The sequence below is a fragment of the Zea mays genome, chromosome 6 (assembly GCF_902167145.1).
Source record: "Zea mays cultivar B73 chromosome 6, Zm-B73-REFERENCE-NAM-5.0, whole genome shotgun sequence".
NCBI lineage: Eukaryota > Viridiplantae > Streptophyta > Magnoliopsida > Poales > Poaceae > Zea > Zea mays.
Genome location: NC_050101.1, coordinates 164661838 through 164678337, shown reverse-complemented (window position 1 = coordinate 164678337; position 16500 = coordinate 164661838). Strand labels below are relative to the sequence as shown.

Sequence of the window (16500 nt, the reverse complement as noted above, 5' to 3'; positions counted from 1 at the left end):
GATAAATCATCATAGTATGGGAATGACTTGTCTCTCCAATGGAGGGCTGACTCGTTATTCTTGCGAGCAGCAAAAGATGCCCAAACACTATCTGGTGCTTCCACCATCATTCTCTCACCATTCCATCCAAAACCACTTTGCTCCACCAATTCTTTAACACTGCGATAATCTTTCTTCAAATCTTGCTCCTTCTGTTTGACTTGGCCAATAGTATACGATGTACCAAATTTTTCATTCAAGCGACGAACAATGTTGTTCCATGCCTCCTTACTCCAAGCATTTTGTGTTCTAAAACCCGGCACATCGTGATCCTTTAGTAGCTGAATAAGGAACAACTTCCTCTCATGGATCCACTTGGCTCTCTTTGGGGCACCTAAAGTCACAACATATATTTAAACATATATTCAGTTTTAGTTACTGCTGCACTGTGTAACTAATATTCAAATTGTGACAGGAATTGGAGCACTACCTATTTCTTGAGTAGCTGTTGCAGACCCATGGTCCCCGTCAACATCAACAAGCGACTGAGGGTTACGGCCTCCTCCATTAGATAAGACACGTTCCCTAATACAATGATATATACAACATCAAATAGGAACTAGAAATATCTAATCTATTTTACTATAAGATCAAGTGAATATTAAGTGACAAATATGTGACCACCGATCATGAAGGTAGCTCCATACTGAAAAGTGGGGATTTTTCTTCTCTGGAAGTTGTAGGATTAAACGTCTTAAAATTGTTTTGGCCAAACACAAATGGGCAGTTCTACATCTCACACATATGTTTGGTGTGTGCAATCCTCCTGGCGGCAGAAGAGTGCTGCTGGAGCCGGACGGGTGACTGGACGAGTAGCAGGTGCTGCAGATCCGCTACCTGTACCTGCAGGCCGTCCGTGTGTGCGTTCAGGTGACGAGTGCGGCTCCTTCCCAAATCTCCCAATCTGTAGCGGATGGACGAGAGTCCCCCGTACAAGTTATTCCCAAATATCCCGATCTACTTCAAGAAAAACGAAAATAGATTGCTCCCAAATCTCTAGGTCCATTCAAACTCCAGTACCAGTACAAAGAAAACTTCCAAAATCCAAATAAAATGTGATTTATAGGGTTTGGTAAATGAAGAAAAAGGAAACTTACCTTGCTATTGGGGAAGAACACCACAAACGAGCTTGTATATCTCTGGGCGCGTGTGTACTCATTGAGGAGGTCCTCGCTGCTGGGACCAACGATGGGGACGAAGTGCGGCAACAGGGACGAGAGACGGAGAGAGTCGGTCCAGTCTTTTTTTTCTCTGATGATCGGTCCGTGTTTTTTTATGTTACGTGGTGGAGGAAGCAGACAAGTCGCGGGAGAGCCAAGGAAGCGCGAGAGCGTTCGCTTTTGGCGCCAGGAAATTTTCCATGAGGTTGAAGCTCTTTTTATTTTTCCTATGGAATCCTTGTGATGGGATTAAATCCTAGGGGAATTTTCCTCTCTTTTTGTATCAGCCAAAGGAGTCTTCTAGGATTTTTTCCTTAGGAACTAAATCCTCTAAAATTCTTATAAAGTTCCTATGATCCAAAGAAGGCCTAGATAGGGAGGGAGGGGCAGGTGGACTTGGAATGGAACCGGAGGAAGGAAAGCAGAGAAAGCGAGGGCGTTATCGACTCCTGAGTCGGCGACGCGCGTGGATGACGTGCGGGACCGGGACCCGCGTGGCAGTGGCAGCGAGAAAGGCTCCGTTGGGTCGTTGGAAACGAAGGAATCTCTACTAACTATTAAGGGGGCAGTGTAGACTGCCCCCGCTCCCGCACCCCGCGCGCCAGCCAAACCTCTGCTCCCGCACGCCCGTCAAACCGCCGCTCCCGGAACGCCCGCACGCTAGCAACCCCCGCTCCCGCACGCCCGCGCGCGTCGACGACCTCGCTCCCGCAACGGACTCCCGAACGCCCCGTCGTCCTCCACTACCTAAACGACGCATCAGCCGCGAAATCCGTCCCGGACGTGGCGCCTCCCACATCGTCGTCCGTGTCGGGGCGCTTCCTGCCGCCGGAGAGCCCCACGACCACGTGGCTGAAGAAGCGGCTCCTCCTAAGTCCCTCGTGGCCGCGCTCCCTCCGGATCCACCGGCGGGCGGCAGCGGCTGCTGCGCCGCGGCCGTCGCCGACGACGGCATCACGTGCGACTTCCTGCTGAAGCTGCTCCGCGCGGGGAGCATGGTGGGCGCGGATACGACGCTGCTGCGGGACCTGGAGGCGCGCGTGGCGAGGCGGCTGGACCAGGCGACGCTGGGCGCCGTGGTGATACCGGCGTTCGGCCACGGCGGCGAGCACGCGCCGGCGCTGCTCTGGACGTGCCCCTCGTGCTGCGCCTCGTGCGCGGGTTCCTCAAGGACGGCGGCGGCGGCAGCAAGGCCGCCCGCGTGGCCAGGCTCGTGGACGTGTACCTGGCCGAGGCCGCGCTGGAGGCCGGCCTACGCCCCGCCGAGTTCGAGGAGCTCGCGCGCGCCGTGCCCGCCCACGCGCGCCCCGCCGACGACGCGCTGTACCGCGCCGTCGACACCTACCTCAAGGTGCGCCCGCGCTCCGCCCTGTCATAGCTTCCATGAATAATGAATAATCCATGCATACTTCCAGTTAAACTCACACAGCCCAAGCCAGCTCGATCACGTTTCTGAAATGACCATACTACTGACAAGGATGATAGTCACGATGCATTTGCGGCTTGGCACCAGCTTTGCTCCTATATAGCTAACAAACCACAGGGTGGGGTTAGCTTTCCTGCTAAGACCATGGAAGAAGCGGTGTTTTCTTCTTGAGTGTTTTCGATGTACTCTGGACATGACGTGCGGCGAGAAACAGACCTAGATAAACAGAACAGAGACAGAGATGTAAAACTTACTTTAGAAATATTGGGAGGAGCCTTGTTATAAGTACCAAAAGTTCACAGCAAACTATTGGAAGCGGGGGACTAAAATGCCACAAGGCCACCCAGCCAAAAACACATAGAACAAAGGATAAAACATTACAGAAACAGATCTAACTATTAAAGGGCGAACAACACTGGTTGATGCTTCTAAGCGGTTGCTCTTGTTTTCAGGAGCCACCTTATTTGGTCTTCCAGAAATGAACATGCATATTTTGTGTAAAAATATAAATAATAAACTATATGTATTTATTAAAAGGAAGAACTACCTTAGAGTTATTCCGAACGTCATAAGAAGAAAGCGTTGAATTGTCCTCTATCAACTTCTCATTGTGATGTGTCAAGCAGTAGTTATCCCAGACATGCTTCCTGAATCAAGCATAAATGAATGAAGGCCCAAGAATTAATAGGACACTGACACAACACACAACTCAAAATTATCATTCTTATTCAGTGCACACCGACACACTCACAAGATTCCACAGTATAGTAGCTATCCTGATTAGGAAAAAAATGATGAAAAATGTAGTTCACAAAGCATAACTGAACTTCAGAAATCAGAACTGCCAACCCCGCAATAATGCAATATTACATTGTACTAAGGAGTAAGGACACAATGGGTTGGTAATTACACCTCCAGTGGTGATCCTGCTCTAGCTTTTACATGGATGACATAATCATTCCTTAGCCTACTCAACATCATAAAGGTAGAAGCACAATCAGTTTTGTGCTTAGTCCTGTTAGGAAATCATATATATGGCCATATGAGCTTAATTCATACTTGTGAAAGCGCAAACAAACTATGGGATACCCATCTTTTAGCAGCATCTGTACATAAATAAAATAGTTGCCCCATTCAGAACTTATAGTTCGCCAAAAATGCAATGCAATCCGGATAGGCTTACTCCAACAAATAAGCACCACAGTTTATGCTGAACTAGCAGCACTAAATACTAAATTCAGTTTTCAGAAACCCTTCGAACTGACGAGTACCACCCATATTGTTAGGTAAGACAGTAAGAGTGCTTATTTGTTGCGTTGCAATCGGCAACCGCCATTTCTCGCAGTCGCACTGGTCAAAAGCTAGGAGAGACCGTTGGTTTGGGGTTCGCTCGGAGACGCCTTTTCGTGCAGGGGGAAAAGGCAGGGGCGGCGAAGTCTGTGTTCTTGAACCGATGATGGGTAGTGAGGGTGCCTTGGGTTGCAGACAATCCCAATTCCCAGCCCAGCAAGTCGGGTTTGAATCTGTGCTATTCAGATAGCAGCAATCAGTAGTAATAAAGTGAAAAAAGCGATAGGAACAACCGAACCAGGCATGCATGCATATACATATACTAGGGCGGCTCTGATTCTCGAGCGCCTGAAAACTTGCGACGCATGTCCATGTGGGTGTGTGTTTGACTGTCCTGTGATTTGCAGCGGACCACACAACGCAATGCTAGCACTGTAGTAGTGTCCATTTCTATTATTGTTCGAGGCATCTTCTGCCTGCTCGTAAATCCAATTATCATGCAATCATTAGTTTTTTAGGTGAAATCTGCAACCTTAAGTTGTTTGGTTACTTTATAGTGTTTTTGGTTGGATGTACAACGAGGAATAAAAGCGTGCGGCCATAATATTATAGTGTTTGGCTAAGAGTTGAGTGGAGACGAGGCGAGCTAAACACCATAGAAAATTTTGGTGGTGGCGTGATCCAAAAAAATCGAGTGAACGGTGTCGTCCCTGCCTCATCCTATTTTAACCTAAAATTTAGGTAGGAGACTAAAGTTTAGGCTTTAATCTGTTTAGTTCTGAGGACTAAAAGTATATAGAACACATTAAATGAATCATAAGAGGACCAAGATACTATTTAACATTTTTCACAATTAGTGTAACTAAAATAAATAAGAGGCAACAAATGAAATTAATATTGTTTAGTCTCTTTTTGCCATTTCTTGAAAAACTAGAGACAAACATTTTAGTTCATGTTTTAATCTCGTCGTTTGATAATTTATGAACTAAACGAGACTAAAATAAAGAGAGTAATCTGTAGTCCCTCGAAACCAAACTGGCCTTAAGAGGTCCTAGGCGTAGTGCACAGTCATCAGATTCAGAGCAGAATCATATCAAAGCCAGCAACGCACAACCATGCTTATTTTATTCTACTATGTTCTAGAGGCACGGGAACAGACCACACACTTGCAGTGAATTTTATTCGATGGGTTTGTTTGTTCCGCCTGTGAGTGAACTGAGAATGACATCGTTTGGTTTGCTTGTTCGTTTTGGATTAAAATTAGCTCTTTGTACTGGTGCTATAATCTATAAAAACAAAACTGTAGATGTAGTGAAAAACGGTATAGATTAAAGCCAAACGAACATGCTTGCTTGCCCGGTTTGCCAATGCACAGGATAAAAAAAACCTCACTCCCTTCTGTCGCTGGAACCATCGCTAGCTAGCAGCATCGGCATGTTGCATCGCATAGGCGATTCTTGTGTCGAAAAAAGGCCGAAACGTCTTGTCTACTGGTGTCACGGCAGTGTCCAAAACCACCGCTAATCGCTGAAACCTCACGCTCTGCAGCATTGACACTCTGTTTAGTGAACGACAGACGTCAGGAGAGAGAGAGATGCCAGTGTCACGTGAGCTCCACCAGTTAACCAACAGAGGGAGGGACCTGTTAAAACACATGGGAATAGGCGCTCCACTGCTTTTGTCCCTTTGGGCTTTGGTTTGGTGCCCTGTGCGCCGAACTACTCGGCCACATTTTCCTTTATTTTATCCTGCACTCCTGCTAGCTGCTACGACCAACCACCAGCTGGGTTACTGTACACCTGTGGTTTTTTATTCCCACAGGAAACTAGATGTGCCTGATGGTACAGTAGGAGTACCCGCTAATATCCGTCCCAGATGTGGCTGGTGGAAATGTGCGGACGGAATTCCCCAAGCAAGCTACAACAGCGCCTGCAACCTGCTCAGGGATCTTGCAGGTGCCAACAGAAATCCTAGATGCCCTGGGTGTGCCTTTGCGGTCTGCTGGGGCCTAGCTGGGTGAAGGCCAGAACAGTGACAGGATCTGTTCTTGGATTCCATGGGCCTACAGCCTGCTCTGTGTTGCGTTTTGTTCTGTTCCGCCGCTAAGACTCTATCATAGATTGGGAACATAATGCTGACGAAGCTGACAGATTCGCATGTCAAGTCGAAGATACACTAGCCACCCATGAAAAGCCACGTAACGTAAAGATCCAGGAATCAGGATCGATGCTTCGTGCGGCACGCGCTGACGATTCGCGTTTTGCTAGAATTAAGATCGCGTTAAAAAGATTCCAAAATAAAGTGTTGTAACGTGCTTGTGGAAATGTCTGAATGTCCATTGATCCATTACTCGGCATGGCTCCATCTCCGGCAGGCGCACCCAAGCACTGCGAAGGAGGAGCGCAAGTCGCTAGCGCAGCTGATCGACGCGCGCAAGCTCACGGTGGAGGCCGCGGCGCACGCTGTGCAGAACGAGCGCATGCCGGTGCGCGCCGTGGTGCAGGTGCTCTTCTCGGAGCACGGCAAGCTCAACCGCCTCGCGGAGCTGAGCGCCTCCTTCAGCGGCCAGCGCAGCCCCAGCCCCAACCCGGCGCTGGAGCTCCCCGGCCGCTGCCCCTCCAAGTGCGAGGTCCTCGCGCAGCACCAGGAGGTGCGCCGCCTCCACGACGACGTCGCCAGGCTCCAGGTCCGTCAGTCGGCTTGTCTTGAGTTCTCGAGCCCGCACATGTACACCAACTTCGGTGGTGCTCCGACTGACGCTGAAACATACGTGTGCTCTATGGTGCAGGTGCAGTGCAACGCGCTGCAGGCCCAGGTGGACAGGCTGGGCTCCGAGAGGCGTCGGCGCGGCGGTGGCGGGTTCTTCAAGTGGAGCGTGTTCTGGTTCGGCGGCGGCATGGGCGCCGACGTAGGTCGACGACTCGGAGAGCGGCATGGAGCGCCGGACGCCGCCCAAGGGGAAGAAGAGCGCCACGGCGACGCCCAATGCCAAGTGGTGCAAGTCCACGTCCTGAGATGACAGGGGTGTTGTGTTGAAGGGATGGCGATCGACGGCTGTTAATCATGTTTTCTGCTTTTTGGCTGGGGTTTGTGATTCCTCTGAGTTTGAACGTCATATGTTGTGTTGCTGTCATCTCGAGTTTGTGTTCGTGGTGAAACTATCAGACTGAAAATTGTACCACGCGGCTAGAAGCACCTACCGTTGACAGGCAGAAGCCATGCACGAACAGATTCCAACATGGAAAATGCAAAAGTCGATGTTTAGAGATGCACATAATGTGAGACTTCTAAACTAATTTTATACTCCCTCCAGCCTTCAGATACTCGATATTTTGAACATGATCTTATATGGAAAACGTAATACATGTGATATGTTCACTATTCACTAATTTATACATGTGTTAAGCATTAAAGTGCTCACAGTTCACATAATATTATGCTATTGTTAATTTTATTTTGGTTTCCATTTATTTCTTAAAAAGATTTTTCTTACTGCTATAACATGTAAAACTACTGTATCTATCCTGCACCATGGGAGGTGATTTTTGTTATTTACGTTATTATCTACTCCCTGTGTTCCTAATTGTTGGTCACTTTGGCTTTTCTATAGTATAATATTCCAAACTTGTGTGTATTTCGGGTATTTGGGGGATTATCGGTGAAGCATCATGGCTCCCGACGAAGCAGGGGCTGCGACCAGCGCAGTGGACGTTGCTGGGGGCTGCCTGATGCTGGCGGCGGCTGCTGTCTGGGGGCAGCGGCAGAGCTCATGATCGTCGAGACCTTTGATACCAGATTGGTAGGAACCATGTTCCCTATACTGACGATATGTTTCCGTTGCAACGCACGAGCATCCAGCTAGTTGTATAGTAAGAGGTAAGAGGACTGCATATGATGATGAGTAGGGATGAAAACGGTCGGAAACGATCGGTAAACACTAAAACCATTATCGTTTTCATATTTTTTATCGGAAACAAAATCGAAAACGGTAACTCCGGAAACGGAAACGATATCGGTATTTTGGAAACATCTGAAACGAAAGTTTGGTGCGGAAAATACACCGGTAACGGTCGAAATCTAAAATACGATCGGTAAACATATCAAACTTCACAATACAACAAAGTTGACAAAAGATCACAAATACCACAAATTCACAATTCATGATATAACAAGTTCACAATATAACAAGTTCACAAGGATCACAAATTTATAATATAAAAAGTTTACAAATATCATAAGTTCACAATATAACAAGTTCACAGTATAACAAGTTCATAAAGATCACAAGTTCACAGACTCAAAGTTCACAATTCACAATATCCACTCGATCTAGCTGACATGACATGCTTACTTATGAAATATTTTTTTCTTCACATATAGAGTTTTTCACAACCTCACAAGAAAACCATAAAACCTAGTGTGTGGAAAAGACCAAATCGTTAATCTCAACTGCCTTCCAACACCATCTATCCCAAAAAAAATCTTAAGGCGTCCAAAAAATACAAAAATAAGTAATCCTTATCTAGCGATGTACAGGCGATGCGAAAAATCATATGCTGGAAAATTCCGAAAAGTTCCGAGACACAATTCCGAAAAATTCCGAGACACAATTCCGGAAAATTCCGAGACACAAATCCGGTAATTTCCGACAAAAATCGGTAACCGAAGGAAACGGTCGGTAAAACACCACGCCGATTCCGATACCGATTCCGATAGAAAATTCCGAAAACCGATTCCGTTTTCGAAAAATACCGTTACCGGTGAATCCGATCGAAAAAATTCGAAATCGATTTCCGGAATTCCGAAAAATTCCGAAACCGTTTTCATCCCTAATGATGAGGTGATGTTTTGCCGGTTTGGGTTTATAGCGAGCGGTTTTGGGTGGTCCATGGGTTTATCCGTTGACGGCTGGCCGTGAGTACTTGCGTCGCCGTTTGCTTCAGGGATTTGCGCTTGTTTCTTGTCATGTACTCGGTGTGGATGGGAAAAAGTTATAAAAAAGGGGTATTTTAAAAAAAACGGAAAAAGTATATATCAGCATAGTTTACAAACAAACTTGATATGCTAGATTTTCCTATTTATTAAGAGTGATAATAAGCTCTAAATTGTATATTATAAAATCTAAACATCAGATCGAATTATGATCGAGTTATATTTCTATTTATTTTTAACTAAAATTTATTAATGATTTTAATTTTTTACAAAGAAATATTTAAATTATGATCTATTACACCTAGCTGGTTACCGACTACTGTCGCTAATCCAGAACGCCGCACAGAACAGATAGCAGAAGCTACGCGCTACCGTACACCCGTCACCTGCATCACATTCTCTAACCGTGTGGGGGTGTAGCCGCCTGCTTGAGAATGATTGGCTGGCTAATAATCAAATCAAACAAAAACCCCTCATGTTTCGTTGCTTCCTGTGGAGGGCAGGGGCAGGGCACAGGCATCCACGAGGCAACGTTGACTTTGTCTGCTTGCTTGCAAAGTTGCCATGGAGTCGCGCGCCTCCTTGGCTGGGAGTAGGGCTGGACAAAATACTTGTGGCTCGTGAGCTCGCTCGACTCGTGGTCAGCTCGGCTCGGCTCGACTCGGCTCGTTTCAATTTTGTCACGAGCTGAGCTAACATCTTAGCTCGGTTCGTTAACGAGCCAGCTCGACACGAGCTCGAGCCAGCTCGTTAGCTCGAATGAGCTAGCATTTATCTGCAAAACAAAGCTTATATATGTATTGGATGAATTAATAAGTGATGAACTATGTTAATTTAAGGTTTAAATGATGTGATGTATAAAATTATGAGTATTGTTAGTCTTTTCTAGTGTTAATTTAGTATGAAATTAACTAGCAATTGATTATATTGTTGTATATACACATGTATACTATTTTTTGTTGTGGCTCGCGAGCTAAACGAGCCAGCTCGAGCTTGCAAACGAGCCGAGCCGAGCTGGTTCTCTGGCTCGGTTGCTTAACGAGTCGAGCCGAGCCAGCTCGTTCCCTTAACGAGCCAGCTCGAGCTCGGTCGAGCCGAGCCGAGCTGGCTCGATATCCACCCCTAGCTGGGAGCATCAGGTCGCGATCAAAATAATACAGCGACGGTGACACGGCGAGGAAAATCGATGGAAGGAGGGAGGGGGTCAAGGCCTCAAGGGGTTTCTTTCGGCCAGGCCATCTCTAGAAATTTAAGCATAAAACATGTCATTTCTTCATAAATTTAAGCATAGAACATGTCAATTCTCTAGAAATTTAAGTATTCCATACAATTCTCGATACATATATTTTTATTTCAAAATTTTAAGCATGTAATAGACTCAGTATACACTATATTTTATCTAGAAATTTAAGCATGTCATACAAGTCTTGCAACATCCTTACTTCAGTTCTATTACATGCTGAGCCCAAACATGGAGAAATGCAACATATATATAGCTCATACTGGCACATGCAGATTTAGACCGCTGTGCAGGGCTGTCTCCATATGACCAATATTTTCTGTCTGCAAAGTTTAAATAAGGAATCAAAAGCAAAAATCAACAGATAAAAAGTTGAAATTTATGCAGAAAGAAAAACAACAGGAACCCATATCAATTAATAAACATCGGGTCCTCAAAATATACAAGCGCATGTTGTTGTTGCTGCTACACTTTTCTTGAGTGAGCACAAATGGAGGCTGATTAACAGCAGCAACAACAAAGAACTCAGCAGCTGCAGGGAACCAAGTACAACTACTCCCAGCTATGGGATTCAGTCTCTCTCAAGCAATACAAATGTAGTGCACCCACTGCATTCATCCCCATGCATGTGCACTCACGCTCTGCCTGCTTGGAACTAATAACCATATACATACACACTATATACACGACAAGCACAGCTAGCTTCACACATTTCGCAAGCACCTAGATCCACGCAGGACTAGCAACAAACTAGTACAAGCGATATGAAATTATATATTATACTTATCTTAGAGTTTATCCATCTTCCGTCTTAACCATAGGAGGGCAGTTTGTGGCTCATCAAGAATAGATTATATCTTTAAGCGTAAGAGGTCAAATGGACCTCCGTGTGCTAATCTGGAATTTTGGTCTATCTACACTCAGACCCAATTCATTTATGCTTAATCGGGCCTCCGTCTAATCTTTCTCTTTCTTTCTTTCTTTCAAGAGAAGGTTGGTTTGCTTTACTTTGCTATCAAGAAAAATCAACGAATAATAGTATTGTTGATACACAAACCAAACGAGCAACAGCTAATTCAAATCACTTGTCTAACGACAGTCAACACAAAGTAATTAATGGGTTTTACTTACAGCACAACTAGCTGCTGCTGCTGCTAGCTACGTACGAGTACAACCAGCACGCATAGGAAGATCTACCGCTCTAGAGTTTACATTACATGCGGCCCTATTTGTACGATAGAGGGCCAGATCTCGACACTGCGAACCTCTGCAGCGAGCCAGCTCCATGGCTGCTCCCGGAGCTGGAGCCCTCGACGAACTTCTTCGCCTTTCTGCTCGCACCGAAGTCGAGCGGTCCAGAGCGCCTCATGCTCCGCAGCAGCCGTCCGGCCCTCCTATCCGCGTCGTAGCCATCGTCGTGCTGGGACCCCGACGAGCTGTAGTAGCCTGGCTCGAAGGTGTGGGACCTGGGTGTTGTCGGAAACCTTTGCCAAACCCGAATCCGAAAAATGCAGTGCACCAGGTACCTGCTTGTGTCGTTCCATGAATCCAGGACGACCCCTGCAGACAGTTTGACGTAGATCTGCATAGAAGATTTGATATTTGCTTCTGCTGAGACACGGCTCGGTAACTCGGCCTCTTGCAGCTCATCTGTATGCACATTTGAAAGAGAATTTATTCGCTGCTCCCTTTCGACCCGAGTGTATTCGCTTCCCTCAATCACAGCACTTACACACCTGCACAAATACAAGAGGTGGATCCGATTCGGATTCGGTCACGTGTACCCTATTCCCAATAGTATCCTTTTTTTTAATACCATACCCACGACTAACGATTTTTGACATCAAACATAGAGTCAGTCCATACCTTGCTAGGCAGTGCAAATTGTTACTGAGTCCACCTATATTGACATCATAAACAGCACCGTTCCAAATGTTGGACACCATGAATGCAGCACAAAGGTATGGAAGTAGGATCCAAGAATTATCATTAGCTGCACCAGCGTCTGTCAGAATAGAGTGTACCCACTCAGCATCATGTTTGTCGCCAACACCAACACTGCTTGCAACCTTTCTCAATCTAATTATCTCATTTTTATCAGGTACCTCGTCTGGCAACTGCAAGGCTAATCCTTTGAGCAGAGAATATATGAGAGGCACTTTCTCTTGAGTTATTTGAGTTTGTAACACTCTCGTCGTGCGGCTTCGCCACTATATTACTCCGCAGCTACGCATCGCCAATTTGGTATTATGCAGCACACATCCACGCTATATTGGGACTGTTATTCTTCCAAGCTCTGTTACCGTCCATGAGCTATGGTAAAAGTCAAGTTTGTCCCTCCCTTCCGGTGCTTCCATTCCACGGCGCCGCCTCTCTGTCTACTCTTCTCTGGTCAGCATCATAGCCGGCCTCGCTGCCACGGCCGTCGGCCTCGTCACCCCCGGGGCGCCCGCGCACGACGCGGTCATGGAGTATCTCCTGCCGGCTGCCGTCCCGTTGCTGCTCCTCGGCGCTGACCTCCGCCACGTCGTCCGCACCACGGGCGACCTCCTCAAGGCATTCCTGCTCGGATCTGGTTGCTGCTGACTTTGTTTTTTTGTGTGTGTCTCTTACCTTTTCGTTTCGTAGTGAATGCTGAACATTTTGACGTGCAGTTGCAACTGTATTTTTTTTGAACCAGTTCAAATTCGAAAGTTTTCTCAATTGCATCACAAAAAAAGCAACAAATTTTATCCTCATGATATGATGTTTCACCACAAATTTATGACATCACGACAGGGCACAGTTCTTTCTGGAGTTTGTTCCCAGCTTCAAATCCTACGCATCTCACCACCCGCTTGCTCGCGATCTGAATCAGTCCACAAGTGTGCCCAAAATGTCATCCTCTCTGAAGAGGAGGTACTCTTTATCAGCCGCAAGCTTGACTTCAGATCCACCATACTCGGGCAGAAGAACAGTGTCGCCTTCCTTCAGAGCAACTGGGATCAGATTGCCTGCCTTGTCGCGCTCACCAGGGCCAACAGCCACCACTTTAGCAGCATTCAGCTGCTTGGATGTTTCCGGGAGGAGGATGCCGCCGGCGGTCTTCTTGGGCTGCACCAGCTTCTCCACCAGCACCCGGTTCAGCGACGGGAGCAGCCTCTTGGCCATCGCCGCCCTCCTCTCGTTTCCCTTCTTCTTGCGCAGCAAGACAAAGAAGAAAAAAGCTCGACGCTTCCACAGTTCCACTCGCGGCTCGCCTCGTGGAGTTGCAACTGGGCTCCTGGTGGCAGACGGGGTCGCGGGCTCCTGCTGGCAGACGGCGGCGCGGGCAGCTGTTGGCAGACAGCGGCGCTGGCACCTGGTGGCAGACGGCGGCGTGGTCACCTTAAGGTAGACGGCTGCGTGGAGGGTAGATTAGTACGAAGGGGTACACAAACTTCATCAACCGCAAGAAAACACACGGTAACAGAGCTCGGAAAAATAACAGTCCCAATATGGCGCGGATGAGTGCTGCATAATATCAAATTGGCGATGCGCAGCTGTGGAGTAATATAGTGGCGAAGCCGCGCGACGAGAGTGTTACAAACTCAAATAACTCCTTTCTCTTCAAGGACTGCTCCAACAGCCTCAACCAACAGGAAAGTCATTGCCTGCCCTGCTTGAATACAGAGGTCAGCCAGTGTTTCGAGGTCAATAATTTGCTTCAGGTTCACATCCCTTTCAATCCTATCGCCGGAATTTACAGTTCCAGCTAGGCCCTCTAAGGCATCACGATTTGACCTCAATGCTGAATCGATACAGTTTAAAAGCGCAGACGTATGCTCCCTTAGCATCTTATCCATTTTATCTATTCCATAGCCACCAAAAAGACGAACAAGTGATTTCATTTCTCTTTTATCTGTAAATGATTCAGCTAAACATCCACAACCAATAGGTTGTGAGCTCCTGAAGCAATTTTGGATTGCATCAAAAGCAACTCCAATGCGAGAAGCATCCTTTACTACATTCTCAATATATCAGTTGCATGTCATCTCAACGGCAGATCCCCCTCCTTGTGTCCCCACTGGAGTCTCAAACATTTGAAGATTGGGAAATGGACCAGCACTTCACGTATGCCTTCAGTAAGGTCCATACCAATATGCTGCTCTGCTAGATGGATGATGCCCAGATGTCTTCTTAGAAGAGATTCTATGATTGATGGTCGCTGAATGCAGTTCTCAGTTCTAAATCGTACTATGAAATCTTCTCCTGAAATTTCCTATGATACAGTCCCTTTTTTAAAAGGTAGGAGGTCTGCCAACATATATTGATAAGAAGAATAACAAGAGGTTTAAGTCAATACAGTGACCGAAGCACTAGACAAAGGTCCAACCTTAACAGAAAATAAAAACAGACCCCAGTAAATAGCTGTTAAAGGGGTAGCTAGGTGCTTGGCCCCTGCCAAATTCCAGGCTGCCGCCTCACTCTTGATTTTGGCAATGATTTGTTGGCAGCTCGAGAATCTGCGATCAAAGATTCTCGCATTTCTTTCTCGTCAAATCTTCCAGTTTACAAGGATCAATAGTGATCCGATGCCTTTCCTATTGCATCCTGGCAAAAAAGCTAATTTTTCCCACCAATGCCACAGCGAGGGGGGTCACCCCAGCTAGACGGTTTCAGACCCTCAACAGCTACCCAAACAACAACTTCCTCCCAAATTCTTTTGGTGAAACGACATTCCACAAAAAGGTGAAGCCCCAATTCTAGGGCAGCACGACACAAGACGCAAGTCGGTTCATGGGGCCAATTCCTGGCGGCTAAACGATCTGCTGTCCAAATGCGATTTTGAATTGCTAACCAGCTGAAGAACTTGCATTTTGGAGGCGCCCAATTCTTCTAGATGATGAGGTCATAGTTTGTGCGAATAGAGCCCAAAAATTGGGCCTAATATGTCGATTTGACTGTGTAGCGGCGATACGCAGTGAAATTCTAGGTGATGGCATCATCACGTTCTGGGTGAAGCTGGATCTTTTGGACTTCAGACCATAGAATGCAGAACTCATGAATGTGGTGGGAAGTAATCGGTCTATCGAACAGCGCAAGATCCATGATCCAGGCATTGTTTGTGACCGCCTCCGCCAAATATTTCCTCTTATTTCTTGATATAGAAAAGAGACGAGGCGCTAAGTCCTTTGGCCTTTGCCCCCTCACCCAAGCGTTGCCCTAGAAAGAGATTTTAGAACCATCACCAATCTCAATATTCGTTGATGCCGCAAAAAGCAGTCTATCAGCATCAGAGCAAGGAATCTCTAAATTGTCCCAGATTTTCTGTGATGAGGTGCAATTATGCCAGAGCCATCGCGCGCGCAAGGCATGCACAAAAGCTCCCAAATCAAGAACTCCCAAGCCCCCAAGGGATTTTGGCCTCGCCACACGTTTCCAATTGACTTTGCACTTTCCGCCCGTCAGTCATTCAGAACCAGCCCAAGGGAATTGTCTTCTTTTGGAGTCTAGTAGACTAATCGTTGCCTTGGGAGCATTAAGGGCAGTTAATAAATAAATTGGTTGTGAGGTAAGCACTGTTTTCACTAGAGTTAAGCGCCCTGCCACTGAGAAGTTTCTCCCATTCCAGCTACTCAGTCTGTTCAATACTTTGTCCACCAAAAACTGGAAGTGCCCCTTCCTGAGTCTAGTTGGGGTGAGAGGGAGGCCCAGGTACCGGATCAGGAAGGTTGCTCTTTTGGCTGGAAAGCAACTAAGAATGTCATCAAGGGGTAGCCCCTGGCAATGGATTGGGACGATCATGGACTTCTGAAAATTGGTCATCAGACCAGATGCCTCGCCAAATAAGGTGAGCAACCTGACAATTGTCTCAATATCCTCTTTTTTCGGCTTAACAAACAAAGCTGCATCATCAGCATATAGCGAGAGCCTAATGCTGGGCGAACTGTTCCCCAACTTGTTCAATGCTCCATTGTCCGCAACGATCTTTAAATTTTTTTGCAATGGGTCGATCGCCAAGACAAATAGAAGAGGGGAGAGAGGATTGCCTTGCCTGAGACCTCTCTCATGATGAATAGGAGGGTTAGGGACCCCGTTAACGAGCACTCTTGATGTTGAGGTGGAGAGGATAGAAGCGATCCAATCAGTCCACCTCACAGGGAATCCCAAATTGCAGAGTAAGGCAATCAAGTAATCCCAACGGACGGAGTCAAATGCTTTTTCAATGTCTAGCTTGAGGAATAGCGTGGGCGAATTGATACGCTGGAAGCGTCTAACAGTGCTTCTAACTGCAAGGAAGTTTTCATGAATGCTCCTTTTTTGAATGAAGGCACTTTGGCAAGGTGAAACTAACTCATTCATTCTCGGTGCCAGACGAAGAGCCAGGGTTTTGGTGATAATCTTAATGAAAGAATGGATGAGGCTTATAGGTCTGAAGTCCCCAGCTGCCT

General features: G+C 46.7%; 2 protein-coding genes across 2 annotated transcripts; both read right to left on the bottom strand.

The window, feature by feature from the left end:
- Positions 1 to 11096: 11096 nt before the first annotated feature.
- LOC103630477 (probable protein NAP1) lies at positions 11097 to 12248 on the bottom strand. The gene is made up of 2 exons (XM_008651524.3): positions 11954 to 12248; positions 11097 to 11823 (listed from the first exon to the last, which is right to left on the bottom strand). Exons 1-2 carry the CDS (start codon positions 12031 to 12033, stop codon positions 11313 to 11315), a joined length of 591 nt encoding a protein of 196 aa, XP_008649746.1. The 5' UTR covers positions 12034 to 12248; the 3' UTR covers positions 11097 to 11312.
- A 523-nt stretch (positions 12249 to 12771) lies between these two features.
- Positions 12772 to 13329, bottom strand: LOC100285797 (chaperonin). Its single transcript, NM_001372023.1, has one exon. The coding sequence runs from the start codon at positions 13235 to 13237 to the stop codon at positions 12941 to 12943; it is 297 nt and encodes a 98-aa protein (NP_001358952.1). The 5' UTR covers positions 13238 to 13329; the 3' UTR covers positions 12772 to 12940.
- Positions 13330 to 16500: the final 3171 nt, after the last annotated feature.

Bases quoted from the DNA above. Each gene is read 5' to 3' on its own strand.
- LOC103630477 (XM_008651524.3), bottom strand. From the start codon at position 12,033: ATGGTGTCCAACATTTGGAACGGTGCTGTTTATGATGTCAATATAGGT. The intron at 11,824-11,953 runs GTATGGACTGAC...GTATTTGTGCAG, and splicing joins AATTTGCACTGCCTAGCAAG to GTGTGTAAGTGCTGTGATTG.
- LOC100285797 (NM_001372023.1), bottom strand. From the start codon at position 13,237: ATGGCCAAGAGGCTGCTCCCGTCGCTGAACCGGGTGCTGGTGGAGAAG.